This window comes from Rana temporaria, chromosome 12, assembly GCF_905171775.1.
Source record: "Rana temporaria chromosome 12, aRanTem1.1, whole genome shotgun sequence".
Lineage (NCBI taxonomy): Eukaryota > Metazoa > Chordata > Amphibia > Anura > Ranidae > Rana > Rana temporaria.
The window spans coordinates 107,890,844-107,918,829 of record NC_053500.1 but is presented as its reverse complement, the minus strand read 5'-3'; the positions used below and the strand labels follow the sequence as shown (position 1 = coordinate 107,918,829).

The following is a 27,986-nucleotide window of genomic DNA, read 5'->3' as shown; positions in this document are numbered from 1 at the left end:
TTTTTTTTTGCGCTATAAACAAAAAAAGACAGAACATTTTGAAAAAAAAAAAAAACACAATATTTTTAACTTTTTGTTATAATAATATCCCAATTTTTTTTCCTCGGTTTATGCCGATACGTATTCTTCTACATATTTTTGTTTAAAAAAAAAAAACGCAATAAGCGTATATCGGTTGGTTTGAGCAAAAGTTATAGCGCCTACAAAATAGGGGATAGATTTATGATTTTTTATTTATTTTTTACTAGTAATGCGATCTGCCATTTTTTTCGTCAGGCCTGCGATATTGCGGTGGATGAATCGGACACCTTTGACACACTTTTGGGACCATTCACATTTATACAGCGATCAGTGCTATAAAAATGCACTAATTACTGTATAAATGTGACTGACAGGGAAGGGGTTAACACTAGGGAGTGAGGAAGGGATTAAATGTATTCCCTCATTGTGTTCTTACTGTGTGGAGGGGGACTGACTGGGGGAGGTGACCGATCTGTGTCCCTATGTACAAGGGACATGGCATCGGTCTCCTCTCTCCCTGACAGGACGTGGAGCTCTGTGTTTACACACAGAGCTCCACGTCCCTGCTGTCACCGCCGATCGCGGGTGCCTGGCGGACATCGTGGCCGCCAGGCAAGCGCATCGGCTTCCTAGCGAAGCGCCGGGCACAGTGTTTCCCAGCGGCGCGCATGGGGAATGTAAATAGCAGGACGTCCACCCGGCACTTGAGAGCCGCGCTGTGGATGTCTTTCGTCTATAGCGCGGCCCTCCTAGTGGTTAAGCGCACACCCCCACTAATGAATAAACGAAGTCTGGAACAGCAATTTTTCCACTACGGAGAAGTAGTTCAGCCTTTCTACTTAATCCAATGTATCCTATTAATCCATTCAATTAAGACTATTTAGACCTGTATGAGAAATGGAAAAAAAAAAAAAAAAAAAAGGTTTTGCTGTAGGACTTAACTCAAATTATGGCTGCCCTGCATCAGCTTTTTTCTGTCACAACGGTCTTCTGGCTGAATGATCCTGCACATAGGTGTACCACATCATGGTAACCTAGGCCCAGAATATTACTGCATGAAACAGCACTCACATGTAATGATGCGTGAGTGAGTCACATGTCCCCAAAAAGTGTCACTCAGTGTTAGATTTGTTTGCTGCAATGTTGCACTCCCGCTAATATTCGCAGATCGCCACCATTACTAGTAAAAACAATTAAAAAAGTCCCTAAATCTATCCCCTATTGCGCAAACCAATCAATATACGCTAAAAAAGCGCAGAGGCGATGAAATACCACCAAAAGAAAGCTCTATTTATGGGGGGGGGGACATCAATTTGATTTGGATACAGCGTGACCCGACTGGGCAATTGTCAGTTAAAGTGACGCAGTGCCCCATCACAAAAAAATGACTTGGCAGGAAGTGGGTAAAACCTTCCGGAGCTGAAGTGATTAAAGCGGAATGCTAATACCTGCAAAAAGGAATGCCCCTTTTGCAGGTATTACTATGTAAAACATTAAAAATAAGTGTCTATACTGTTTAAAATCCTGTAATACCCTGTCACACCCTGCTCTGCACATGCTCAGTTACAGAGACACAGGAGCCATGCTGGAGCCAATTTACAGCACACACTAATTTTGGCAGCATAATTATTAATGTATGTTCCTAGCTAAAGACCATTATTTTTTATAATTCTTGTTATGGGTAAAGTTCCGCTTTGAGCTTAGGAAAAACAGCATCACAACCAGCACACATTTCAGGTGCAGTTTTAAATAAAAACATGGACATTAAAACATTACTTGACTAAAATTGGAGGAAAAACAAGCCAATAAATGGAAATAAAAAACGTAAAAGTAAAAATAAGTCTCTTAAAATTCACCTTTTAAGGAATTTTGAGCTTTGTAAATGACCCAGTGCATATTTCAGTCCACAATCTACTACATTAGTTCATATATAGTCAGAATTTTAGATGATCAGTCTAAATTATCCACATCTAATGTGATGATCATCATTTGAATACTATGCCGTCCTGGAAGGTTGGATCCAGCCATGCATTCCTTATCAGCATCAAATATCTTGAGTGGAACGTTAGTACACTTGAGATTCCATTTGTGGAGCAGAGCTTCAATCGACCAGTCCTCACTGTAAACAAATATTAATGATTTAATTAAAAAGTTCTAATATATGCTTTAGCTACACAAACAATTAAAAAAATGTACTCCTTATGTCAAGAGATGTATGACTTTTCTTGCTTCAAAAAAAGATTTAAATTTAAATTCAATGTTGAGTATAAACTAAATCCTGACACTTTTTCTTTTTTTTTTATATTGAAACAAAACACTTTTTCTCTTCCGTTCATGGACGGACACAGCAGCAATTGACCTTAGGGTATTATCCTCCCTTTTAGGAGACTAGGCAGAAAAAACAGCATGTTAAGTGTTAAACACTCCACACAGTACAGTACCTCCCAGGGGGCGGTTCCCCCGGGTACATCCCCCACACTCTGCTCTGCAGCCCCAGTTTTTTCTGCCTAGCAAGGAGATGACATGGCTCCTCTGGGTCCATGTGCTCTGAGTTTTTTTATTTTTTTTGCAATTTTCTTGCTTTTCTTTTTTGTTTTTCCTGCATTTTTGGATCCTGAGATCTACAATCAACTGCCGACTGGGTGACAGGCTGGATCTTCGATCCTTGTAGTCCCCCCAAGTTCGGCCACGAGCGCGTGCCAGCCTTTAGCTACGCGCTGGGCCGTCCACGACATGCCCCGTTTGCTCCAGGGGTGGCCAGTGAGCTATACGCTCCAGGGCACACACATGACCGGGCTTTATGTCCATGTCACAGTGTGCCGGGCCAACAGCCATGCCGTAACTGCACGGACGTTGGTTCTGTCCGGGATCCCCTTGCTTTGGCATGGTGGTGTGGCTGGTGCATTCCTGGGGAGGTCGATCGGGGGTCCGCCCTGCTTTCCTCTCTCCCTTCCTCTCCCTCCTTTCCCCACGTTCTGGGTGGCGGGGTCGGCCGTGAGGTGGGGGGTCCGCCCTTGGGGGCTCCATCCAGTGGCTGGGGGCTGTGTCTGCTTAGGGGGTGCCGTTTTGCTGCCGTGTGGGGGGGGGGGGGCCTGCCCGGGGGTCCCGGGTGTTCACTGTATGTGTGTGTTTTTTACTGTGTAATCACGGCCGCCATTTTGGCGTTGCCGGGCGCCTTTATTAGAGTTTGGCGGCCATTTTCTTGTAGCCCACATGCTCTTTTTGCATGTCGGCGGCCATTTTGGATTCAGTTTTTGTCTCTAGTGGCTAAAATAACGGGGCGAATGGCTCCAGCACACTTCCTGAGGGACGGCTCAGCACGGAGCAGCGCTCTGGGGCAGACAGCAGCATACAGGCCTGTATGGGTGGTGAGTCCTCTGGGGCGTCCCCTGTTCTCTGCTGCGGCCGGGGGGTGGCCTGTGGGTCTTGCCTTGCAGTCCAAGGGTGGCATTAGGGTGGTTCAGCATGGCGTCCGAACCGGATGCTTCTCCCCCAGACATGCCAGAGTTAACCCTTCGTGCCCCTGTACCTGCGGCCTCTGTGGATGCTATGACGGCAGTCCTAGAGGCGTTTGTTGCCAGGATTAAAGCAGCGCGTGGCCAGAGGAGGGGTAAAATACGCCCCCTCCCCCGCCTTCTTCTGGGGATGCCTCTGACACGGAATCGGCCCAGCTACTGCTCCCGGCCCTGGTTCCAAGGTGTCAGAGGATGCAGGCCTAGTCCACAAGGACAGGGAGGATGACTGCATCAGGGTCAGCGCATGATAGGGCGCTAGTTGGAGCTCTTATCTTTGCGGTGCGGGATACACAAAAAATTGAGGATTCGGCGGAGGTCCCTTTTGGGTTCCGCAAGCCGGCCCGCACTGCGAAAGTGTTTCCTTGTGTTCCTTATCTGGAAAGGTTTTTGTACAAGGAATGGGATCGGCCGCAAAAGTTTTTTTCTGTTCCAAAATGCTTTGCGGTCCGTTATCCTTTTGAGGAGGATTCCCTGAAAAAATTGACCTCTCCTCCATCAGTGGACCCCCCTGTGTTCAGACTGAACTAGGCTACCACGTTACCTGTGGAAGGGGCTCCCGCTTTCAAGGACCCCGCAGATAGGAGAGCTGAGGCTATGGCCCGCTCCATGTTCACGGTGGTGGGGTCGGCGTTGAGACCGGTCTTGGCCGGGGCTCTAGTGTCACAGACACTTACTGAATGGGCAAAGTTGTTGCTTTAGGAGTTGGAGGAGCATCATGCCCCTCCGGACTGTGTGGCGCTGGCCGACCAGTTGGTGCAGGGCCTAAAATTTGTCTGTGAGTCAGCCCTGGATACGCTTTCCTTGCTCTCCAGGGCCTCCGCCTACGCGGTGGTGTTGCGCCGCCTTGTCTGACTGAAGTGTTGGTCTGCGGACCAGTCTTCTAAGAAGGCCTTGGTGGACTTGCCCTTTAAGGGTGAACGGCTTTTTGGGGCCATGGGAGGCAAGAGCACTCTGCTCCCAGAATCTGGTAAGGGTAAGGAGCCTTGCTGTAGGCAGGGGCCCTCCTTTACCGCCCCCAATCGTTTTTTTCGTCCGCCCGGTGCGGCAGGTAAATGTTCCCAGGGCACTAAGGCGCCCGATGAAGGGCAGAAGCGCCCCTGGTTCCGCAAACCCAACAGGCCTGCGGAAAAACCTGCTTCCGCATGAAGGTCTGCCCCCGCCCGTCTCTCGGGTGGGGGCCGGCTTCGCGGCTCGGTGGAGGTCTCTTCTTTCCGACCGGTGGGTTTGCAAAGTACTTTCCTCGGGGTGGAAGATAGAGGTTCTCTCTTGTCCGCCAAACAGATTTTTTCCTTCCAACCTCCAGCTTCCTCCGGGTCGTCGGGAGGCCCTGTTTGGGGCTGTTCAGGATCTGCTGGTCAGGGAGGTGATCGTGCCGGTTCCTTTACTGGAATGGTTTCAGGGGTTTTACTCCAATCTGTTTGTAGTCCCCAAAAAGGAAGGGGTCCGTCCAATCCTGGATCTCAAGGCCTTCAACTGTTTTGTCAAAGTGCAAAAGTTCAGGGTGGAGTCGGTTCGCTCTGTATTGGCGGCACTCCATCAAGGGGATTTCCTGGCGTCCTTGGATATCAAGGACGCGTACTTGCATATCCCCATATGTGCAAAGCACCAGAGATTTCTGCGCTTTGCGGTCGGGGAGGACCACTTTCAATTTGTGGCCCTCCCTTTCGGCCTGGCTTCGGCGACAAGGGTTTTCACCAAGGTGCTCGCTCCGATTCTGGCCCTGCTGAGGCAGCCCGGGATCGCTATTGTAGGATACCTGGATGACCTTCTGAGAGCTGCTCAGAGTTAGAGGTGGATGTGTCTATCACCTGCCAGACCTTCCGGGAATACCTGGGGTTGGTCCTGGATTCCTCCGAGGAGTTTTTCTTCCCACAGAGAAACTACAGATACTGCAAACTGCGGTGAGGCGGTTGGCGACCCAGAAGTGGTCGTCGCTTCGATTTTGCATGCGAGTTCTGGGTCTGATGGTGCCCTCCTTCGAGGCGGTTCCGTATGCTCAATTTCACACTCGAGTGTTACAGAGAGAAATTCTGTTGCGTTGGGACAAGCTCCTCTCGTCTCTGGATTACCAAGTCAGGGTGAGTCGCCTGGCCAGGTCCTCCCTAGTGTGGTGGCTGACATCTCCGGTACTTCAGGCCGGGAAGTCGTTCCTGCCGTACCACTGAACGGTGGTCACAACGGATGGCAGTCTCTCCGGCTGGGGGAGAGTCTGGGGTGTTCAGTCAGCCCAGGGGCGCTGGACTCGGGAAGAGTCCTGCCTGCCAATCAATGTCCTGGAACTCCGGGCGATCAGGCTGTGCCTCTCCAAGTGGTCTCTGAGACTACAGGGTCACCCGGTCAGGATTCAGTCGGCTGTGGCGTATGCCAATCATCAAGAGGGCACACGGAGCTCGGCTGCAGCAGCGGAAGTCGCTTACATCCTCCGGTGGGCCGAAAAGAACTTTTCCGGCTCTTTCGGCCGTTTACATTCCGGGCGTACAGAACTGGCAGGCGGACTACCTAAGTCGCCAATTGCTAGACCAAGGAGAATGGTCGCTACACCCGGATGTGTTTGAGTCTGTGTCTGAAATGGGGCACTCCAGACATGGATCTTCTGACGTCCCGAATCGGAATCGGAAGGTGTCACGGTTCGTGGCCAGGTCTAGAGACCCGTGGGCAGACGCGTCAGATGCGTTGGTGGCTCCCTGGGGTCACTATCGCCTAATCTACGCCTTCCCTCCTCTGAAGCTTCTTCCTCGTCTGCTGCGCAGAGTGGAAGCCGAGGATTGGCCTCGCCGTCCCCAGTCCACGGGTCTGGTGGCAGATGTTCCGTGGCGCCTGCCACTGCGAGAGGATCTTCTGTCGCAGAGTCCTATCTTGCATCCTGCTTTACAGTCGTTGGCTTTAATGGCGTGGCTATTGAGAGCCAGGTGCTGAGGCACCGGGGTCTGTCGGATTCGGTAATCTCGACCATGCTGCGAGCGCGGAATTCTACTTCCCGGAAGATTTACCATCGTACGTGGAAGGCTTACATCTCTATGTGTGAGGAGATAAATTGGCACCCCCGCACATACGTGATGTCCCGGATTCTGCTGTTCTTACAGCGTGGAGTGGATCAGGCTCTCGAGAGCCTTAAGTACGATTAAGGGGCAGATTTCGCCCTTGGCTGTTTTCTTTCAGCGACCCTTGGCGGCACCTTCCATCCTTATGTCCTCGGCCGGCGAACCCAAAAGAGGCTGCGTTGCATTCCTTGGACATGGTTCGAGCCATACAGGTGTACCTGTCTGCTACGACTCCGTTTCAGAGGTCGGATTCACTGTTTGTGTCGGTAACTGGTCCAAAGAAGGGTCTGGCAGTCACGTCGGCCACCATTTCTAGGTGGACCAGGCAGGTCGTGCTTCAGGCCTATGCCTTAAAGGGGTGGGCGCCTCCCTTCCCAGTTACAGCACATTCGACCAGGGCGATTGGTACCTCTTGGACTTTCCGCCATCAAGCGTCTGTTTTACAGGCGTGTAAGGCAGCGACCTGGTCGTCAGTCCACACCTTCTCAAAGTTTTACAAAGTGGATGTGAGTGAATCTTCGGATGCCTCCTTCGGTCGCAAGGTTTTGCAGGCGGCTGTTTAAGGTTGAAGTTCCTCCGTTGAGGAGCTCTGGTTTGTTTGGGGTGAAGTTGGTTTGCTGTGTTTTCCCACCCCTCAATTTTTTTACACTGCTTGGGGACGTCCCTAAGGTCAATTGCTGCTGTCTCCGTCCATAAACGGAAGAGAAAATAGGATTTATGTACTCACCGTAAAATCCATTTCTCTGAGTTCATGGACGGACACAGCACCCACCCCTCCTTTGTTTGTACTGCTTGTTACAAACTGGGGCTGCAGCGCAGAGTGTGGGGGATGTACCCGGGGGAACCGCCCCCTGGGAGGTACTGTGTGGAGTGTTTAACACTTAACATGCTGTTTTTTCTGCCTAGTCAATCTCCTAAAAGGGAGGATAATACCCCAAGGTCAATTGCTGCTATGTCCGTCCATGAACTCAGAAAAATTGATTTTACGGTGAGTCCAAAAATCCAATTTTTTGGTCTCTCATGCCGCGTACACAAGACCGTTTTTCATTTTTTTTATGTCATTAAAAACGACCGTGTATGGGCTCCAGAGCATTTTTCATGACCTGAAAAAATGGCCATTAAAAATTTAGAACATGCTCTATTATTTTGCGTCGTGAAAAACGGTCGTGTGTAGGCTTTAACGATGTGAAAAAAACATGCATGCTCAGAAGTAAGGTATGAGACGGGAGCGCTCGTTCTGGTAAAACTAGCGTTCGTAATGGAGATAGCACATTCGTCACACTGTAACAGACTGAAAAGCACGAAGACTGAAAAGCGCGAATTGTCTCTCAAACTTTTACTAACACGAAATCAGCAAAAGCAGCCCCAAGGGTGGCGGCATCCGAATGATACTTCCCCTTTATAGTGCCATCATACGTGTTGTACGTCACCGCGCTTTGCTCAAGCATTTTTTTTTCACATTTGCGTGTAGGCAAGGCAGGCTTGACAAGAATCTGGTTGAAAAAAAACGTTTTTTCTAGACCATTAAAAATGGTCATGTGTACACGGCATTAGAACTTTGGCAAAGATTTGGAGTCACAAAAAATGGCATGATGGTATTGATGGTTATAGGGTATTTATATGATTGGAAGTATGTCTGCAAAATATATTTAGGGGGGAAAGTGGATGTGGTAGCAGGAATTCCTGTAGCTCATGGTTTGAGACACCTCAGTCATGTGCTAACTAGGTCTTTGTTGTGATAAGTGTCCTGGATGGTTGTCAGGGTCGTAAAGCATGATATGACTGTACACAATGGAATACTGTAGCTGAAGTGAATTTACTTCAAAAGAAACCTGTATAGTTAGCTTCCACTAGATTGAAGATGTGCACAAGTGATTATTTTAAACTTTTCACTGCCACCAATGTAAGAGCCGGTTCACACTGGGGAGACTCGTCAGGCGGCTCAGCCGCCTGACGAGTCGCATCCCATTCAATGCAATGGAACCATTCTAATAGGAGCGACGCAAGTCGCTCCGACTTAGAAAAAGGTTCTTACACGACTTTCGGGGCGGCTCGGGGCGACCTGCATTGACTTCTATACAGAAGTCGTTTTGCAGGTCGCCTCTGAAGTCGTCTTCAGGGTGACTTGCAGAGTCGCCCCCGAAGTCGTGCTGCGGAAGTGTGAACCGGCTCTAAGGATTTCACTTGTTAAGCTGACTGTTGGCTCTGTTGAAAGTGATTCAGGTTGGACCCATGTGTTTAGTGTATCCAGCGTTATGATGACTCCCAATCTCAGGAAGATAGGAGAGGGTTGTTTATTTTCCATAGGTATAAGATATGAGTATAATGTTTTACTTTGGACTTTGTGGATACCTATTGATGTGATGTATATATATTATGTTTATCGGTACACTATTGTTATATCATTATTGTTGGTTTGACATAGAACTGCCTTTTTTTATTGAAAATAAAATAGATATTTGGGGGGAAAAAAAGAAAGTGATTCAGGTGTCTAATACCACCCGATTAATTCCACACATTCCATCAGCTTCAGTGTGGTCCAGAGGTGACATTAGGGGTCTAATAGATAGCAGGGCTTCCCTAAGAAGACATCAGCAGTCAATTATAACTTCAGTTTATTTTTTACTGAAAATGTGGGTTTGCACAAAAATTGCGACATAAATTTTTTTTTAACTACCAGCATTTTATTCCACAGAGTCCCTGCTCTGCAAAAAGACATAGAATGTTAAAAGTTTTTTTTTTTTTTTTTTACTAATCTTCAGGCCTAAAATATGACTTTTAACGTGTGCAAAAAAAAAATCTGAAACTTCTCCAGTGCTAGGGATTGGCAGTAAGGTGTATATGAAGGGAAAGTTATTTTAGCTATATGTTATGGAGATAGGGTATAGAGTAGGGTACATAGGTGCATATAAAAACTGAACATATATGCTGGGAGTGTGGAGTGTCTGTATCTCTGCTAAAAAAATATGAAAAAGAAAACCTAGAATTCTGTCTCTGGGATTATATCTAATAAATGCTACACTCTGGAAAATAACCTAGGCTGCATGGAACTTACCTGAAGGTTATATTCTACACTCCCTTCCCCACTACTGTATACTGTATTTATTATCACAACAGATGGCACTGTGAATAATAAAAGTTTGAGAGCCTTTGGAGAGGCATCGCTACAACTTTTAAATCCTTATGGAACCCCCAGGTGACCTACTGCATGGAGAACTTGGTCATGTTCTGATCCGTGGCCACATTGTGTACTAAAAATACATTTTTCTATAAATGTTTCTTTCTGCTGGCTGCAGCTCCACCCCAGGCAAAGCCCAATTTATGATTATTATTCCTATCGGTGAACTACAGCACAGCACTTTGGCCACTGCCCCATATTTTTATAAAACAATGCTCTAATCAAATCTACTCTTATTCATGCTGGGTGTTGCTAGCTTTCTGGAGATGCCCAGACACCAGGCAGGTAATGCAGACATACTCTATAGAGCCAAGTGCCCCAGAATCCCTGGACACAGTGGCCCATCCATAAGCTGGTCAACCATGCTGCTCAGCAACCATTGCACGGATCAGAATGGGATCCATATACTAGGTTCCCTGATGATTCCATAAGGATTTAACATTTTTAGTGATACTTCACCCTTAATCTAGACACTCAAACACACATGCAGTAAATTGTTAGAAAGACAATTAGGGGTATCTTAGTACACAACTAGGGCTTCCAATCCTGAGCAATTACTCAAACTGCTTAAAGTGTATCTAAAGTTTGTGGGCACAACAGGAAAGAAGAGGAAATGCCCCCTTAGTTGTCACTGGAGCAAGTGTCTCCATTAAATTTTGTTCTACCGGTAGTGTCAACTGAAATTTATTAAAAACCATTTCAAGGGTTCTAAACCCTCCCTTTCTATTTCAATCTAAAAGAAAAAAGAAAAAATGTTTTCCTTTTTAAACAAATAAACTCCCAAATGTTATACTACGTTTAACCTTCCAGAGATGGGTCAAAAGTGAGAGCTATTTCAGGCCGCGGCAAACAGTGCACATTAGTTTTGGTTATGTACTGTGCTCTGTGAACACTACAAACTCCACAGTTCATAGGCCATCTTGGGAATGAACAAGGCAGAATGGCTACTTTCCTACATACAGTGGGATCATGGGGAACGAATGTGGCCACCCTCCAAGATAAATTTGGATAACAGCAGCAATGGTGATTTGGAGGAGCAACAGAAGGTACTTTTTTGAGTGAAGACTACATGCTTGGATAGAATTTTTTTTAAACCAAAGTTCAGTGTCACTTTAAAATCATGGCTGCCTGTTTTCTAAGGCTTCTCAGTGCCTGTAAATCATGGTATTGGATGCTGTCCTGTGAAACCATAGTAACAAATATATAGTTTCGGTATGACCAATTTCAGAATTCACTTTGTCAGGACCTGGATCTTGTCTGTGTCTGGGGGTAACTCTTCTTGCTGAGCCACTCAAGATGCTGTCTGATCTTATAAGACAACCTTGCCTTGTGTCTTGTTTGTCTTGAACCCTTTGCTCCTCCCATGAACTTCCCATTAAAGCCATGCCTTTGCACTTTTTGTATGCCAGATTATTGTGCTCTCTCCAGCTAATATCTTGCTCTTGTCGATTCTGCTGCTGTCCACATATTCGCTACCACTCAATACCGATTTTTGGCTTGTTCCTTGACTACACTTCTGCTTGATGCCAACCTGCAATCACTTCTTACCGACCTTTGGCTTGTTCACTGACTACACTTCTGTTTGATCCCTACTTCCTATATATGCTACTGAACCCCAGCTTACTTCATCACCTGGTGGGGCAATCCTGATGACCGTGTCCTGGTACCAATATGTACCAAAATCCATCTCCACCATCAGAAGCTCTGGTGAATACCAATTAGTACTTAGACCCCGCACCTCAGGTGAGCCTGTCACCTGCTTGTATACCTATTCTGCTGGCCAGTGGGAGTTTCTCCATTGCTATAGCTTCTGGTCTCCAAGCCTGACTGCAGACCATGACACCCTTTATTTCCCCAACATATATACAGAATGTGGGGCACCAGGCTAATATTTCTTTCTATAGATAGAATTTTGATAACTATCATCCCATTTGTGTGTACCCGATTTAAAAAAACAGCATTAAAATAGAATAGAATCTTAAAGGCTAACTTTACCTTTTCTAAGCATGTTTTTCACCCATATTTATGTACTGAATCAGGAGGGTTCTGTTCCCCGCAAGGCCCTGTCAGATTTTAAATTCATGTGGCTGTGCATGGCCCAGCCTGCACAGACCTGTCATTCATTGATTGGAATCTGTAAATGAAGAACTACAAGTCCCATATGTCACTGTGGCAGAGGGGCTCGTATTTCTCAATGGAGCACAAGTGTATTCCATCTTTCCCTGGTCCCACAACTAAAGGTTTGTACAGGAATCAGAGCACTGCACTTTTTGAAGCTGTATTGCTTTCCAGGTTCTTGTGTAATAATATAATTAATGCATGTTGTTATTATTATGGGTGCATTTTTTTTTTTGGCAAAAGGTGGACTTAGCCTTTAACAGACCAAGATCTTAAATTAGCAAAGCACCTTCTAACTTGATAGGTTGTCCAGAACTCAGCCTTGGGATTTCTTTCCATTATAAACTGAACAGTTACTAAGATGTCTTCAAAATCTGCAAATAAATTTAGACTATTAGGATACAGTATAGTTTAACAAACAATTACTTATACAGCAAACAAACTTGTGGCACTGGTTATTTTACATCATTCTAAGTATTACAATAAAAAGTACAATACATAGAACAGTACAATTATCCTACATATGCTCTAGTAGAAAACCCCCTTCTTCAAGTGCATCTTTTGTCATGCTAGTTACTTTTCTGACGATGCGGCCATTGTCTAACTCACAACCAGCATGATAATTTCAGTACGGCACTTGTTCATTATCAGTGCAGCTTGTAAGTCAGACAATGGCAGTTTCCAGCAGCCTGGCAAATTAGACAGTGGCAACTTTCAGCAGGCAGGGATGTAGAATAAAGGTTTACAGTAATTTTGTACATATTTATTTATTATTCTTGGGACTAAAGGAAAATTATTCTTTGAAAACTTTTTTTTTTTAGTCAGGCAAATATAAAATATTGCACTTGAATCATTTTATTGTTCATTAAAGGGGCTATAAAAGGTGCAATTTTTTTTCTTCTAAATAGCTTTCTTTACCTTAGTGCACTCCTCCTTCACTTACCTCATCCTTCCATTTTGCTTTTAAATGTCCTTATTTCTTCTGAGAAATCCTCACTTCCTGTCTAACTCCACACGTTTCGCAAGCAACGTTGCGTCAACAGGAAGCCCTGACTTCCTGATGAAGCAACATTGCTTGCGAAACGTGTAGAGGCTTCTGGGTAACGCAGGTTAGGCGGAAATACGTTACGCGCCAACCCCCCTGTGATCGAGATGTCGAACGCACGCTGTTAGACGGAATAACACACGGATGAGCGTTGATGGCGCTCGGTACTGCTAGAAAGATTGGTGTCAGTCTGGAGGCACAATACCATGTGAGTGCGTTTCATATGTTTTATATAAATAAAGTGTTTTTTTAAGCATACTACACTATGATAAGCCCCTTGTTTTAAGAAAATTAAGGCATCACCCCCTGCATGAAAGTAGGGAAACGGCGTGCGGGCTGTAAAGACAGGAGACATCCATCCCAATTTCTATACCTGGGAAACAACGTGTTGGCTGTAAAGAGAGGACATATCCACTCCACATTTCAAAGGCGATGATTATATTTGGGTCTGGTGAGTGTGCATTTTGGAAGTTGGTGGCGGTGGCACAACTTGGTGGAAGATTCACTACTTATACATGTACCCTAAGGAGAACTTTTGAGTTTTGGAGTATTGGACTTTTACACATTGAATTATATATGTTTATATATTTTTTGGAACAGTTGTGTTTATATTTAGTCACATTGAATTTTTGGAGCATCTATTTATTCATCCATAGTGGGTTTTTTAATTGGGGGTTTATAATATGCTGTTGGTCCATTTATTATTATAGGTTCACTATAATTAATATTAGGATTGGTGCAGTAATATATTTTGCTTACATTTTTCACACACCCCATATCTTGAGGTTTTCACAGTACTGCAGCAGATCAATAATACTTATATTTCACTATTTTTATACATATATTCACAATATTGTTGAGCGCCGGCGACACAAAATATACATTTCTTTCCACCTTTGCCTCTATTCTCTGCAGTCATATGATTCAGAAGCAGCAGCTTCCCCATGTCAGTGAGCTTCTGCTGACAACAGGGGGCAGTGGAAGCCAGTGGCTGATATCTCAGTTCTGCAAATTTCACCCAAGCTGAAGAAAAGGGTATTCACACTGCTCTCTTTTATAAACTGTTTGCAGCATAGGTGGATGAGGAGGGAGGCAACATTTTTAAGCAGCCTTTTATTAGTCTTTACTTCCACTTTAAGTTTGGCAAGTATTTCTAATTCATAGTTTTCCCTTTCATGCCCTGTCATTCAACCTGCTATAGTATGGTTATGTCATTAATATTAGACTTTAGCGGAATGGACTCCTCTTATGGCTTTTGACCCAGGTACAGTCCTAACTAATCACTTAACGGCCAACTCCACCTTCTACACCATAGATACATGTTATAGCTATATTTAGGGTGCAACATGTAACATGGCTGCAAGCTGACCTCCCCCTAACATTGCGCATGGGTTCTTTTCCCCTGTGGCAGTTGTCACTTTTGAATTTTACATGACTGACCCCTTCTGCTCTCCACTATTAACATAACTCTTACTACAATGCCACATTACATTGTTGTGACAGAACCCACTGTCACTTTGTGTTTTGGAAGGGACTGGGGGCGGGCCTCCTACCGACAGACTATGGGCCAGAAAAGATACTGGGGACCCGGGACATGCTGGAACTGAGACAGGAGGGGTTACCCTGGCAGACAGACCTGGAACCTTAAGACTACTTTTCCAACATCCTCGAGTTGACCCGTTCGGGGTCCCACTGTGGCTGTTGGACTGTTTCCCAGGGGAAGTATTGTCATGGACCTTGGAATGCGGAAGTGTTCCTCCTTGAAATCTGTTACACAGTGGGGGGTCTTCTGCTCTGTCTTAAGGCTCCAGATGGCTCCATTGTTCTGTCTGGCTATTGTGTACATTGATTGCCCCCTGGGGCTTCTGTCTCATTACACATAGCAGTCCTTCTATTCAAGCTATCAGACCAATCCCACTGCTGCCACCAATGTGACGAGACCCTTGCTTGCTTCCGCTCCCCCGACACTCCTCTGCTACTATTGAGTCAGCTTGCAGATCGCAACGTCTGATGGTTCGGTCATCCAAGGCTCTGGGATCCGAACTACAGCTATGTGCCGTTCGGAATCCATTAGAACAAACACCAGGCAGGCTGTATGTAAGTTCAAACAGTAAGACCTTTATTGGAAGCACACAACACACTTTTATACAGAATTTGGAACATCCCGCCCCCAACAACCGCTTTCCTATTGGTCAATTGTAAAGTACATGTAGTTCTCCTTCAGGTCCTCTTAGCCATGCAAATGAGGACTTGAAAATGAGTCAGCAGGGATTGGTCCGATAGCTTGAATAGAAGGACTGCTATGTGTAATGAGACAGAAGCCCCAGGGGGCAATCAATGCACCTACCTCCAAGTCCGATCTGATCCACTAATAAAAAAAAAACTGAAGGGGATCTGTCCTCTTCCATTTAGACAGATAAGAGGGTAGTCAGATGTAAACAAACAACAGAGTCTGTTTACTTCCTGCCGACCATAGAGCAGAGTGGGCTCTGTCCATGCCACTCTGCAGAAACCAAGCAGCTCGTTCGTTCGTTCGTCAGCTGATCTCCTGCTGATTGGAACTGAATAATTCTAATCTGAATAAATTTTTGTCTTTACAACTTTACCCTTTGGTTCATAGAAGACATCAGATCCCAGCACTATATCGATAGGAGGAAGGTCCAAGAGATCAGGTGATATGTCACCCCACGTTAGTCCTATGACCGGTATTCCCGATAGATTATTCTGTCTGCAGCTCCTGGAACAATTCTGTAAGCACTGTGGCATAGCTGCTGAATCCGATAATATAACATTAGCAGCGCACTTTGCAGCCAGTACACCTGGGAGGCTCACACCTGATCCAACCTTCAAAAGCAAGTTAAAAATATATGAGCTGGAAGCAACACTTCACATTTCTTTCTATATCATATTACATATAATATATATCATAGGTTTCAAACTCATGAAACATGTAACCCAAGGACTACTTTTGACAGGTTTAGGGGGTATATATTGGTTGGAAAAAAGAACCTTCACGGCAAAATCACTTCAATACACTGCGATCCTGCAGACTTCACCAAGGCCAAAAGCACACTTCTGCATTGTGGTAACAGTGTTAGCGTGTCGCAGTGAAATTCTTTTTGCAGTGCGATTCCGACCCACATGTGTTGCATTGCACCACAATGCATGGTGGTTTTCTCTACATCAGAAAAACGCAGCATGTATGTTTTTGTCTGTTCTTGTATGTTGGCAGCCCATCCAAAATGAATAGGATGCTTTAAAGGGTTAGTTCACCTTTACCAAATAAACTGGTTATGCAGGTAAGTGGCGCCTCTAGATAAAAACAAAGTTAAAGGTTACAGTGCCTTGAAAAGGTATTCGTACCCCTTAAAATGTTCCACATTTTGTCATGTTACCACCAATTTTTTTACAAATAAATATGTGAAAAGTGTGGCGTGAATTTGTATTCAGCCCCCGAGTCAATACTTTGTAGAACCACCTTTCGCTGCAATTACAGCTGGAAGTTTTTTTTGGGGATGTCTCTACCAGCTTTGCACATATAGAGAGTGACGTTTTTGTCCATTCTTCTTTGCATAATAGCTCAAGCTTCTGTCAGATTGGATGTAGAGTATTTGTAAACAGCAATTTTCAAGTCTTGCCACAGATTCTCAATTGGATTTAGGTCTGGACTTTGACTGGGCCATTCTAACACATGAATATGCTTTAATCTAAACCAGGCATGTCCAAAGTCCGGCCCGCGGGCCAATTGCGGCCCCCCCGGTGATTTAATAGGGCCCTCCTGGGGATTTGGATATATATATATAATGTTTGTGGCCCCCAGGGCACAAAGGTATATACCGTATTAATCAGCGCTGCCTCGGAGGGGACAGGGAGGGGGCGGGACGGGCGACATCAGATTACATGAAGAGAATCTCCTGTTTACTCAGCGGCATCTGTAATAGGAAGTCCAGTCTCCTGGGATGCCATTGGATGAATGTTCTGTCTATCATAGGAGGCGGGACTTTGTATTAAAGAGGTAACCGAGTAAACAAGAAATTCTCCTGTTTGTAATCTGTCGGCACTCACACCCCCCCTCCCTGTCCCCTCCGAGGCTGCAGATGGGCATCAATCAGGCTGCACTGATGTCAATGGTAAGGCTGCATTCATGGCACATGTGAGGTTGCAATGGTAAGGCTGCATTCATGGCAATGGTAAGCCTGTGCATGTTATACACCGATAAATACGGTATATCCAAATAACACACCCAAGCTCATCCTTAGTCCTGAGCAGCACTTGGGGATTCATTGGGGTCACAAAAGAGAGATATACAGTGTATCCAAATAACACGCCCAAGCTCATCTCTTCACCACACACAGCCACAAAGGCTGGAGAATTCTTGTTGGGTAGTGTATTAGTGCTTGGACGAACACACTTAGACCGAATTTTAATGGTTCAAAGAATGTCAGGCAAAATGGTCGGCCCTCACGCATGTTCACTTCATCAAATCTGGCCCTCTTTGAAAAAAGTTTGGACACCCCTGATCTAAACCATTCCATTGTAGCTCTGTCTGTATGTTTAGGGTTTTTGTTGTTCTGCTGGAAGGTGAACCTCCGCCCCAGTTTCAAGTCTTTTGCAGACTCTAATGCCGTGTACACACGGTCATTTTTCGGCATGAAAAAAAACGTTGTTTTTCCAACTTCATCATTAAAAACGATGTTGCCCACACACCATCGTTTTAGAAAAATGATGAACAAAGCGCAGTGACATACAACGCGTATGACGACACTCTGAAGGGGAAGTTCTATTCGCCTTTGGGCTGCTTTTAGTCGATTCCTTGTTAGTAAAAGACAATTTGCGCTTTTTTGTCTGTTACAGCGTGATGAATGTCCTTTCTCTATTATGAATGGTAGTTTTACCTGAATGAGCGCTCCCGTCTCATAACTCGCTTCTGGGCATGCGCGGGTTTAAAACGTTGTTTTAGCCCACACACGATCATTTTTAAAATGTTAAAAAATGCAGCATGTTCGAATTTTTTTATTGTCGTTTTTCAGAAGCCGAAAAACAATGTGAAGCCCACACACGATGATTTTAAATGATGTTTTTAAAAACGTCGTTTTTTTTCATGCCGAAAAACGACCGTGTGTTTGCGGCATTACAGGTTTTCTTTTAAGATTTCCCTGTATTTGGCTCCATCCATTTCCCATCAACTCTGACCAGCTTCTCTTTCCCTGCTGAAGAAAAGCATCCCCACATCATGATGCTGCCACCACCATGTTTCACGGTGGTGATGGTGTGTTCAGGGTGATGTGCAGCGTTAGTTTTCCAGAACACATAGCATTTTGCTTTTAGGCCAAAAAGTTACATTTTGGTCTCATCTGTCCAGAGCACCTTCTTCCACATGATTGCTGTGTCCCCCACATGGCTTCTCGCAAACTGCAAACAGGACTTCTTATTGATTGCTTTCTTTCAACAATGGCTTTCTTCTTGCCAGATTTGTGGAGAGCACGACTAATAGTTGTCCTGTGGACAGATTCTCCCACCTGAGCTGTGGATCTCCTCCAGAGTTACCATGGGCTGCTTCTCTTAATGCTCTCCTTGCCCAGCCTGCTAGTTTAGGTCAGTGATGGCGAACCTTGGAACACCAGATGTTTTGGAACTAGATTTCCGCATGATGCTTATGCACTCTGCTGCAGTGTAGTTGAGCATCATGGAAATGTAGTTCCAAAACATCTGTGGTGCCAAGTTTCGACATCACTGGTTTAGGTGGACGGCCATGTCTTGGTAGGTTTGCAGTTGTGCAATACTCTTTTCATTTTCGGATGATGGATTGAACAGTGCTCCGTGAGATGTTCAAAGCTTAAACTTCTCCACAACTCCCTGACCTGTGTGGTGTGTTTCCTTCATGATGCGGTTTGTTCACCAAGGTTTAACAAACCTCTGAGGGCTTCACAGAAGATTAAATTATACACAGGTGGGGCTCTATTTACCAATTAGGTGACTTCTGAAGGCAATTGATTACACTCCATTTTAGTTTGGGAGAGAGTGAAGGGGGCTGAATACAAATTCACTCCTCACTTTTCAGACATGAAACCCATTTATCATTTTCGTTCTACTTCACAATTATGTGCCAATTTGTGTTGTTCTATCACATAAAATATTAATAAAATACATTTACGTTTTTGGTTGTAACATGACAAAATAAGGAAAATTTCAAGGGGTGTGAATACTTTTTCAAGGAACTGTAAGTACACCTTAAAAAAATTATAAATGCACATATTTTTGCAGGTAAAAAGTGTGCATTTATTGATTTATTTTTTCTTAGGAAAAAAAGAAAGGATGTGCCAATCTAAGTGCAGTAGAATAAGAAGTTTAATAAAATTGTGTAAACATACAGCCAAATGGCTACTAACAAAATGAAGGAAGTGTAAGGCATATATATAGCTGTAGCTGTGGTCCGGTGTCACTTAGGTGTCTGGCAATTCCTGGTCCCCAGCAGAGTTTTCAGCGAACGGGGAGGGGCTGATGGTAATAGCGTTCCAATATCCTGGACAACCACAAGGGAAGTACAAGCCGCCATACGAGACCATGGGTGGATCTGAGGAAACAGCGGAGGCTGTGTAACGTGTCATCCGATTGGTTCGTTCCCCTACTCCACGTCACTTCCGGTGCGACGACTCTGTGCTGCATTCCACCCTGAGACGCACGCCGTCTCGTACGGTGGCTTGTACTTCCCTTGTGGTTGTCCAGGATATTGGAACGCTATTACCATCAGCAGGCCCCCCCCCCTACCCCCACCGTTCGCTGAAGACTCTGCTGGGGACCAGGATTTGCCAGACACCTAAGTGACATCGGACCACAGCTACAGCTATATATATATGCCTTACACTTCCTTCATTTTGTTAGTAGCCATTTGGCTGTAGGTTTACACAATTTTATGAACCACTAGAGGCCCGCGCTGTAGCCGTCATTCGGACCTGAAAATCTAACTGGACGTCAATTGACGTCCGCCCCTTTTGGCGTTCCCCGCGCGCGCTCCCGAGCACGCAGCGGGGAAACTCTGTGTTGGCTGTGTCCCTTGGACACAGCCAATCACAGATCGCGGCGAACGGCCAATCAGAGTGGCCGTTTGCTATGCGATCTGTGCGGCCAATGAGAGATGATCTCAAATGTAAACATTTGAGATCATCTCTCATTGGCGGCTCACACAGAGACAGCGTCCTGTCTCTGGAGAGGAGACCGATCTGTGTCTCTTGTACATAGGGACACAGATCGGTCACCTTCCCCAGTCACCCCCCTTCCCCACAGTTGGAACACCATACAGGGAACATATTTAACCCCTTCCTCACCCCCTAGTGTTAACCCCTTCAATGCCAGTCACATTTATACAGTAATTAGTGCATATTTATAGCACTGATCGCAGTATAAATGTGAATGGCGCCAAAAATGTGTCCGATGTGTCCGCCATAATGTCGCCGCCCCAATAAAAATCGCAGATCGCCGCCGTTACTAGTAAAAAAAAAATAATAAAAAAAAAAAATTCTGTCCCCTATTTTGTAGGCGTTATAACTTTTGCCCAAACCAGTCGCTTGTTGCGATTTTTTTTTTTTTACCTAAAATATGTAGAATACGTATCGGCCTAAACTGAGAATGTTTTTTTTTTTTTAATTGGGCTACTTATTATAGCAACAAGTAAAAAATATTGTATTTTTTTTTCAAAATTGTCGCTCTTTTTTGTTTATAGAGCAAAAAATAAGAACCGCACAGGCGATCAAATACCACCGAAAGAAAGCTCTCCTTGTGGGGGAAAAAAGGACGTCAATTTTGTTTGGGAGCCACGTCACACGACCGCGCAATTGTCAGTTAAAGCGACGCAGTGCCGGAAGCTGAAATTTCACCTGGGCAGAAGGGGGGTATATGTGCCCAGTAAGCAAGTGGTTAAACCTCCTATTCTACTGCACTTAGATTGGCGCATCCTCCTTTCTTTTTTTGTACACATTTTCAGAGCCTGTTTCTGCTTTGGGATTCCTGCCGCTAGTGTTACCTTGGACTATATTGAATTTCTCTGGAATATGGACTATTATTATTAATTCATTTTTATATACCTAAAAATGTATGGGCTATTGTTGTCTACACTCTGATAATCTTGCGCGAACTTCCTGTTCCTCCTCAATAAGTTCTGGCTGACTTACCATCGCTCAGATGATGGTGGAGAAACAGGAAGTGAGAAATTCAGACAAAGAAAAAAAACATTTAGAAGGGAAATCGAAGGAAAAGGTAAGTGAACCAACAATGCACTAGCTTAAAGGAACCTATTTAGAAAATAAAAGACGAACCTTTACAACCCCTTTAACATATCAGGAATAATATCGCCCCTGGCTAGTGTGCTACATAAATATATTTAGAGGGAAATAATAAACATACTTCTAGTACCCTCTTGCCAGTTATGACCGATCGGTGAAACCATATATACTGTGCAAGGACCAGTGCACAGGGCCAGACATACATTCCATATTCTGAATCCAGTACCTGTAAAACATTTTTGTTAAATTGGTGAACAAGGGTAAAAAAAAAAAAAAAAATAACTGTCTTGCTTTGACAGTTAATTCCTATATAAAATAAATATAACAGACCTGTTTTACCTTCCATAGGATTTTTAATTCTGTTAATTTAGTCCAAAAATTTACAACACTCTGCCACACAGCACAGCCCTTTCTGGCAAGTCAGAAGGCTTTATTTTCCTCTGCTGCAATCAAGTGAAAGTTACAGGTCTTGTCTCTTTCCTAGCATGCGAATGGACAGTGAAAAGAGAAGCAGCGGACTTATGAGCTCATCTGTGTCACTCTGCTCTCCCCTCCTATAAGCAATGCTCATTGGTAGCACATGCACACTATAGCACAACTAACTGGCTCATTTGTGCCATCATTCCCTCTCCTAGACTAAGCTCTGCTGTACATTGATGCAAGAGGGTGATACCAGGTCAAATTCTCATACTTTCACTGCTTGCATTAAAAAACATTACTTGTGTACTAATGAATTACTTTGTGTCTCCTTAATCTGTCTAGGGTTCAGCTTTAAAACAGAAGTCCGTTAGGTAGATTCACAAAGAGTTAGGCCGGCTTATCAGTAGATAAGCCGACCTAACTCAGAATCTACGCCGACTTATGTTTAAGTGTATTCTCAAACAGAGATACGCTTAAACATATCTAAGATACGACGGCTTGCGCTGTCCTATCTTAGATTGCAATATTTCGGATGGCCGCTAGGTGGCGCTTCCATTGCGGTCGGCGTAGAATATGTAAATGAGTAGATACGCCGATTCACGAACGTACGCCCGGCCGACGCAGTACTTTTACGCCGTTTACGTAAGAGATAGGCCGCGTAAAGTTAGAGCTAGGCCCTAGTTGGAATAGTAACGTCAAGTAGGTCGTTTACGTTCACGTCGAAATCAAAAGGCCCGCGCGGCGTACTTAGCCGCAATGCACACTGGGAAATGTAGGCGCCCGGCGCATGCGCAGTAAAAATAAAACGTCAAAAACGTAAGGTCAAGCCTTATTAACATAAAACACGCCCCCCTTACACACATTTGAATTTGGCGCCCTTACGCCCGCCCGCTTTAGGCTACGCCGCCGTAACATAGCAGGCAAGTACATTGTGAATCATGTACTTGCCTAGCTAACTTACGGCGGCGTAGCCTAAACACGCTAAGCTACGCCACCGCAAGTTTAGGCATCTGTACGTGAATCTACCTACAGGTTTCTTGTCACTTTACATAGACCATTTGGTCCAAACTTTACCAGTATGATAGTTAAAAGCTGTAATATGTAAGCTACTTTGTAAGCCAAAATACACAAGCCCATTGCCAATATTGCCTGCTGCCGGGATTCCACATCCTGGTGAAGCCTGGCATCTCAAGTGCTGTCCATAGTGCTAATCCTAAAATTACCTGCAGCCGGGATTCCACACCTTGGTAAAGCCTGGCATCTCAAGCGCTGTCCATAGTGCTGATCTTATATTGTTTCAGTGTCAACATTGAGGGCATGCTCACAAAGCAAGAAATTTGAAAAAAAAAAAAATAAACTAAACATGCAACATAACTAAAGCCAAAAAGTTTACTCTCTTTTGAATAAATAATAAAGTAGAAAACGGATATAGTGTCAGTCAAAACACTTTGTGATCCTAAAATATAACGATTTTAGGCTTACACATGGTTTAGGAAAGGTTCTTCTAATAGGGCAACCCCCCACCTATGAAATGGTGACACCCCCCCCCCCTTTATTAAACACTATGAGGTGTATCTATATAAAAAAAATGTGCATAGCTTGTCTAGTGAAACTTCACGCAAATTCGTTTTTTACAAATAGGGCAAAATAGATTGTTTCCAGGCTATATCCGCTGCAGACAATGTTATTTATTGAAGAAAAAAAAAAACATTGCGAACATTACCACATTATGGCCACTAGATGGCGCTGAGTCTCAAAGAAAATAAATACACTCAGCTCAATCTAGTCAAAAAGTCATAACACAGTATTTTCCCTAGACTTTTTATTCCAATTATTAACACTCAATCTACAGACAATATAGTCTGAGAATATTACATTTTGCCACATTCACACAGAATGAATTTACATGCAGTTTTGGAGGAGGAGGAGAGCGCCAAAGCAAAGTATAAGGTAGGAGATAACCTCTGCTCTGAAATCTCCTAGATGTATATAATCAGTGGTGTTCGATCGCTCGATTCTCAGTGCAGAGACGCCAGGGGAAAGAAGCAGCATCCACCTAGGTAAGTATGATTATGGGGGGAAAAAAGCTGAATAGTGCCTGCAAAGAGCCCTGAAAGAGCCTCTTCTCTCACTGGAGCGGTGTGCTGGCAGGACACTCAAAAAAGTCCTGCCAGCCGCATTGTTTTCAAAGGGCCCCTGCATATTGAAATCAATGGACAGCGGCACCGAACCGTTGGCAAAGTGCCGCTGCAGCAGCGGTTTTGTCTCTCTTTCGGACGCTAGCAGGGGTTAAAATTGCCTGCTATTGTCCGAATAGCTCTGCAAAAATGACGGTAAAGCACTGCTAAAAATGGCGGCACTTTACCGCTGCAACGCCCCAGTGTGAAAGTAGTCTTAGGATGCAAGTATGATTTGCGCATGCGCAGTAGGAAACCGCTGCAGTAGGTTTACCGCAGATACCCACTCCCCCAAAAAGGTGGCAGCATGGCAGCAGAAAGGGGGTTAGATAAGTGGAGCTTCCCCTTTTGGGTGGAGCTCCGCCTAAATTAAAGTGACACTAAAAGGTTAGATTTAATAATAAAAAAAAAACAACAAACATGTCATACTTACCTCCACTGTGCAGCTCGTGTTTCACAGAGTGGCCCTGACCGCCATTTTCTGGGGTCCCTCTGCAGCTCTATCGGCTCCTCCCTGCATTAGATAACCCCCTCTTGGAAGCACTCTCCCAAGGGGGTTACCTTGCGGGTGCGATCCCGTGTCCAGCATTGGGCGTGGATAGCCACCAAATGCAAAACTCGGCTCCGCCCCCCATTCATTGGATTTGATTGACAGCAGCAGGAGCCAATGGCTGCGCTGATATCAATCTATTCAATTAAGAGAGAAAGAGTACCACTCCAAGCCCTGCGACCTATGCTGTGCTCCCGCCCTGTAGCACTAACAGGTGCACACTCTGCGCTGATCCGTGGAAAAAAGAAATGATCCTGGACTGCCGCACTCTGATGAGCGATTTATTGTCATGAGCTATGACTAAGCATCTATCCATGATGTGAAACATGTTAGCCTTTTGTCCCCTATGTCCACTTCCTACTATTGATTGCAGTGTTGCATGAATTTTTGGATGTCATACAGCTTTGGATTTTATCCTTTGTTTATTTTGTTTCAATAAATCGCTCATCAGAGTGCGGCAGTCCAGGATCATTTCTTTTATCCACTATTCAATCAAGAGACGAGAACCGCGGGCAAAGATGCAGCGCATCCTCATTGTGGGACATTCCAAGGCTCAGGTAAGTAAAACGGGGGACCAGCAATTGTCAGATGTTTTTTCACCTTAATGCATAGGATGCATTAAGGTGAAAAAACAGGAGGGTTTACGACTTCTTTAACAGCATTTTTTCACACCTGCCTAAAACTTTTGCACAGTGGTGTATGTTAACCACTTGAGGACCAGCAGCTGCAGTTATACTGTGGCAGGTTGGCTCCTCTGGGCGAGCCCTCGTAGCTGTACGTCGGCCGCTTTAAGAGCACTTGGGGGCGCACGCGACGACGGAGCCGATGCATGTGCTCAGCGGTCGTGATGTCTGCTGGGAACTGCTCCTTAGAGAGACAATACGGAGGTCTGTCAATGTAAATAGACATATCTCCATTCTGTCAGGGGGGGATGGGGGGGGGACTGATCTGTTGTTTCTAATGCTTAGAAACAACGATCGATCTCCTCCCCCCGTGAGTCCTATCCTCCCACAGTTAGAATCACTCCCTAGGACACACATTTAACCCCTTGATCAGTAATCAGTGGCTATTTATAGCTCTGATCGCTCAATGGTCCCAAAATAGTGTCAAATCTGTCTGCCGCAATGATGCAGTCCCAATAAAAAAAAAATGCAGATCACCGCCATTACTAATAATAAAAAAAATATATAATAATGCAATAAATCTTTTACCGAATTTGTAGATGCTATAAATTTTGCGCAAAGCAATCAATATACGCTTATTACGTTTTTTTAAAAAAAAAATATGTAGAAGAATACATATTGGCCTAAACTGAGGAAGAAATGTGTTTTTTAAAATTTGGGGATATTTATAAACCGTTTGCCGACCGCCGCACGACTATTTACATCCACAGAATGGCACGGGCAGGCAGATTGATGTACAGGTACATGCCTTTGAATCTGCCGTCCATCGGGCGCGTGCGTGCCTCGCGAGATCGGCCGCGATTGCTGTCGGCAAGGGCAGAACAGGGGAATGCCTTTGTAAACAAGGCATTCCCCAATTCTGCCTAGTGACACTGTCACTGATGACCGTTCCCCTTGATCGGGAACGGTCATCAGTAATGTGTCACGTGTAGCTACGCCCCCTAACAGTAAGAATCACTTCCTAGGGAACCCCTGGAGCGCCACCTAGTGGTTAACCCCTTCACTGCCAGAGTCATTTTTACAGTATTCAGTGCATTTTTATAGCACCGATCGCTGTAAAATGACAATGGTCCCAAAATGGTGTCAAAAGTGTCCGCCATAATGTCGCAGTCCTGATAAAAATCACTGATCGTCGCCATAACTAGTAAAAAAACAATTATTAATAAAAATGCCATAAAACATTATCCTCTATTTTGTAGACGCTATAACTTTTGCGCAAGCTAATCAATAAGCGCTTATTGCGATTTTGTTTACCAAAAATATGTAGAGGAATACGTATCGGCCTAAACTGGCTGAATTTTTTTTTTTTTTTTATATATATATTTTTTGGGGATATTTATTATAGCAAAAAGTAAAAAATATTGTTTTTTTTTTCAAAATTGTCGCTCTTTTTTTGTTTATAGCGCAAAAAATAAAAACCGCAGAGATGATCAAATACCACCAAGAGAAATCTCTATTTGTAGGAAGAAAAAGGACGTCAATTTTGTTTGGGAGCCACAGTGCACGACCACGCAATTGTCAGTTAAAGCGACGCAGTGCCGAATCGCAAAAAGTGGCCCGGTCATTGACCACCAAAATGGCCTGGGGCTGAAGTGCTTAAACCAAAATTTTTAAAATATATTTTTTCAAAATTGGTGCTTTTTTTTTATAGTGCAGAAAATAAAAATCGAAAAGGTGATCATATACCACCAAAAAAAGCTCTATTCGTGGGGGAAAAAAGGATGTAAATTTTGCTTGGGTACAATATTGCACGGCTGCGCAATTGTCAGTTAAAGCGACGCTGAATTGCAAAAAAATGGCCCGGTTATTAAGGGGCAAATCCTTCCGGTCCTTTAGGTCAGGGGTCTCCATACTTTTCAAGCAAAGAGCCAGTTTACGGTCTTTCAGGCTTAAGGGGGGCCGGATTCTGACCAGTGTGGGGTAGAAAATTCCCCAGGGCAGAGCATCAGTGAGAATAAACATGGCCCCAGTGCTGGTGGGCAGTAGGAGGAGGAATAGTGCTCCATCATTGCTATTAGTGGAATAAATAGTGCCCCATTGTTGGTGTCATTGGGAGCAATACTGCCCCAAGGGCCTGGATGAAGGCTAGCAAAAGGCCCCATCTGGCCCTCGGGCCGCAGTTTGGAGACCCCTGCTTTAGGTTAATGTAATACAAATATACACCCCCATCAAATCATTCCCCGCAGCCATTACCTTTTGTACCACCACCCCCTCCCTTTAGAATGTAAGCTCTATGAGCCGGGCCATCCTGTACTGAACTGTACTATAATTGTGCATTGTAAAGCGTTGGGTAAACTGTTGGCGCTATATAGATCATGATTTGTGTATAATAATAAAAATGGAAAAAGTAAATATATATATATATATATTTTTTTATGTAATGAATGATGTATACGTCTAGACTTGATATTAATGTAATACAAATATATATACTGTATGTATGTCATGGTCTGTAGTTGGGCTATCAGCAGCGACAGAGAATAGTGGGTGTGTCTGTGTGGCCAACCTCAGTCAGTGATTGGCCGCCCCAGTAGTGAGCGGGTTAAAGCGTTGCCTGCGGTTCTGCACGTAGCCCATGGCGCCCCACTGTGGACAATAGTACAAGCAGCACCTCGGGGATGGTCAGCCTGAGCTCCCCGTCCTCTTCCCCCTCCTCCTGTCCGTACACATAGTCCCGGAGCACGACTCGAAGCTCCCCTTCTTCCCCCATTTCGGAGACATCACCGGGGGGAACTCCTCCACACGTGCGCCGCCATACTGTCGCGCACTAATGGCGCCATCGGCTGAACCCGGCGGCCATATTGGTAGAGGAAACCGCATAGCTTTAGTGGAAGACTGTATCGCTGCAGACACGTGCGCGCCGTCATTTTGTTAGGGTAACAAAAAATACGCTGAGCGCCGATAGAAGGTGAAAATTAAAAGTATTGGCGTTCCATAGTTTCGTGTGCGCGCGCTGACC

At 44.8% G+C, this 27,986-nt stretch overlaps 1 protein-coding gene across 1 annotated transcript; it reads right to left on the bottom strand.

Annotated features, from left to right (window-relative positions):
* Positions 1-1,748: 1,748 nt before the first annotated feature.
* METTL23 (methyltransferase like 23) lies at positions 1,749-27,842 on the bottom strand. Its single transcript, XM_040330104.1, has 5 exons — positions 27,639-27,842; positions 21,319-21,423; positions 15,525-15,762; positions 12,163-12,247; positions 1,749-2,140 (listed from the first exon to the last, which is right to left on the bottom strand). The coding sequence occupies exons 1-5, from the start codon at positions 27,735-27,737 to the stop codon at positions 1,972-1,974; spliced, it is 696 nt and encodes a 231-aa protein (XP_040186038.1). The 5' UTR covers positions 27,738-27,842; the 3' UTR covers positions 1,749-1,971.
* Positions 27,843-27,986: the final 144 nt, after the last annotated feature.

Excerpts from the sequence above, each read along its gene's own strand:
- METTL23 (XM_040330104.1), bottom strand. The coding sequence starts at position 27,737 with ATGGGGGAAGAAGGGGAGCTTCGAGTCGTGCTCCGGGACTATGTGTAC. Across the intron at positions 21,424-27,638 it reads TCAGGCTGACCATCCCCGAG|GTACTGGATTCAGAATATGG; the intron begins GTGCTGCTTGTA and ends AATGTTTTACAG. Across the intron at positions 15,763-21,318 it reads CTGGCAAGAGGGTACTAGAA|GTTGGATCAGGTGTGAGCCT; the intron begins GTATGTTTATTA and ends TTGCTTTTGAAG.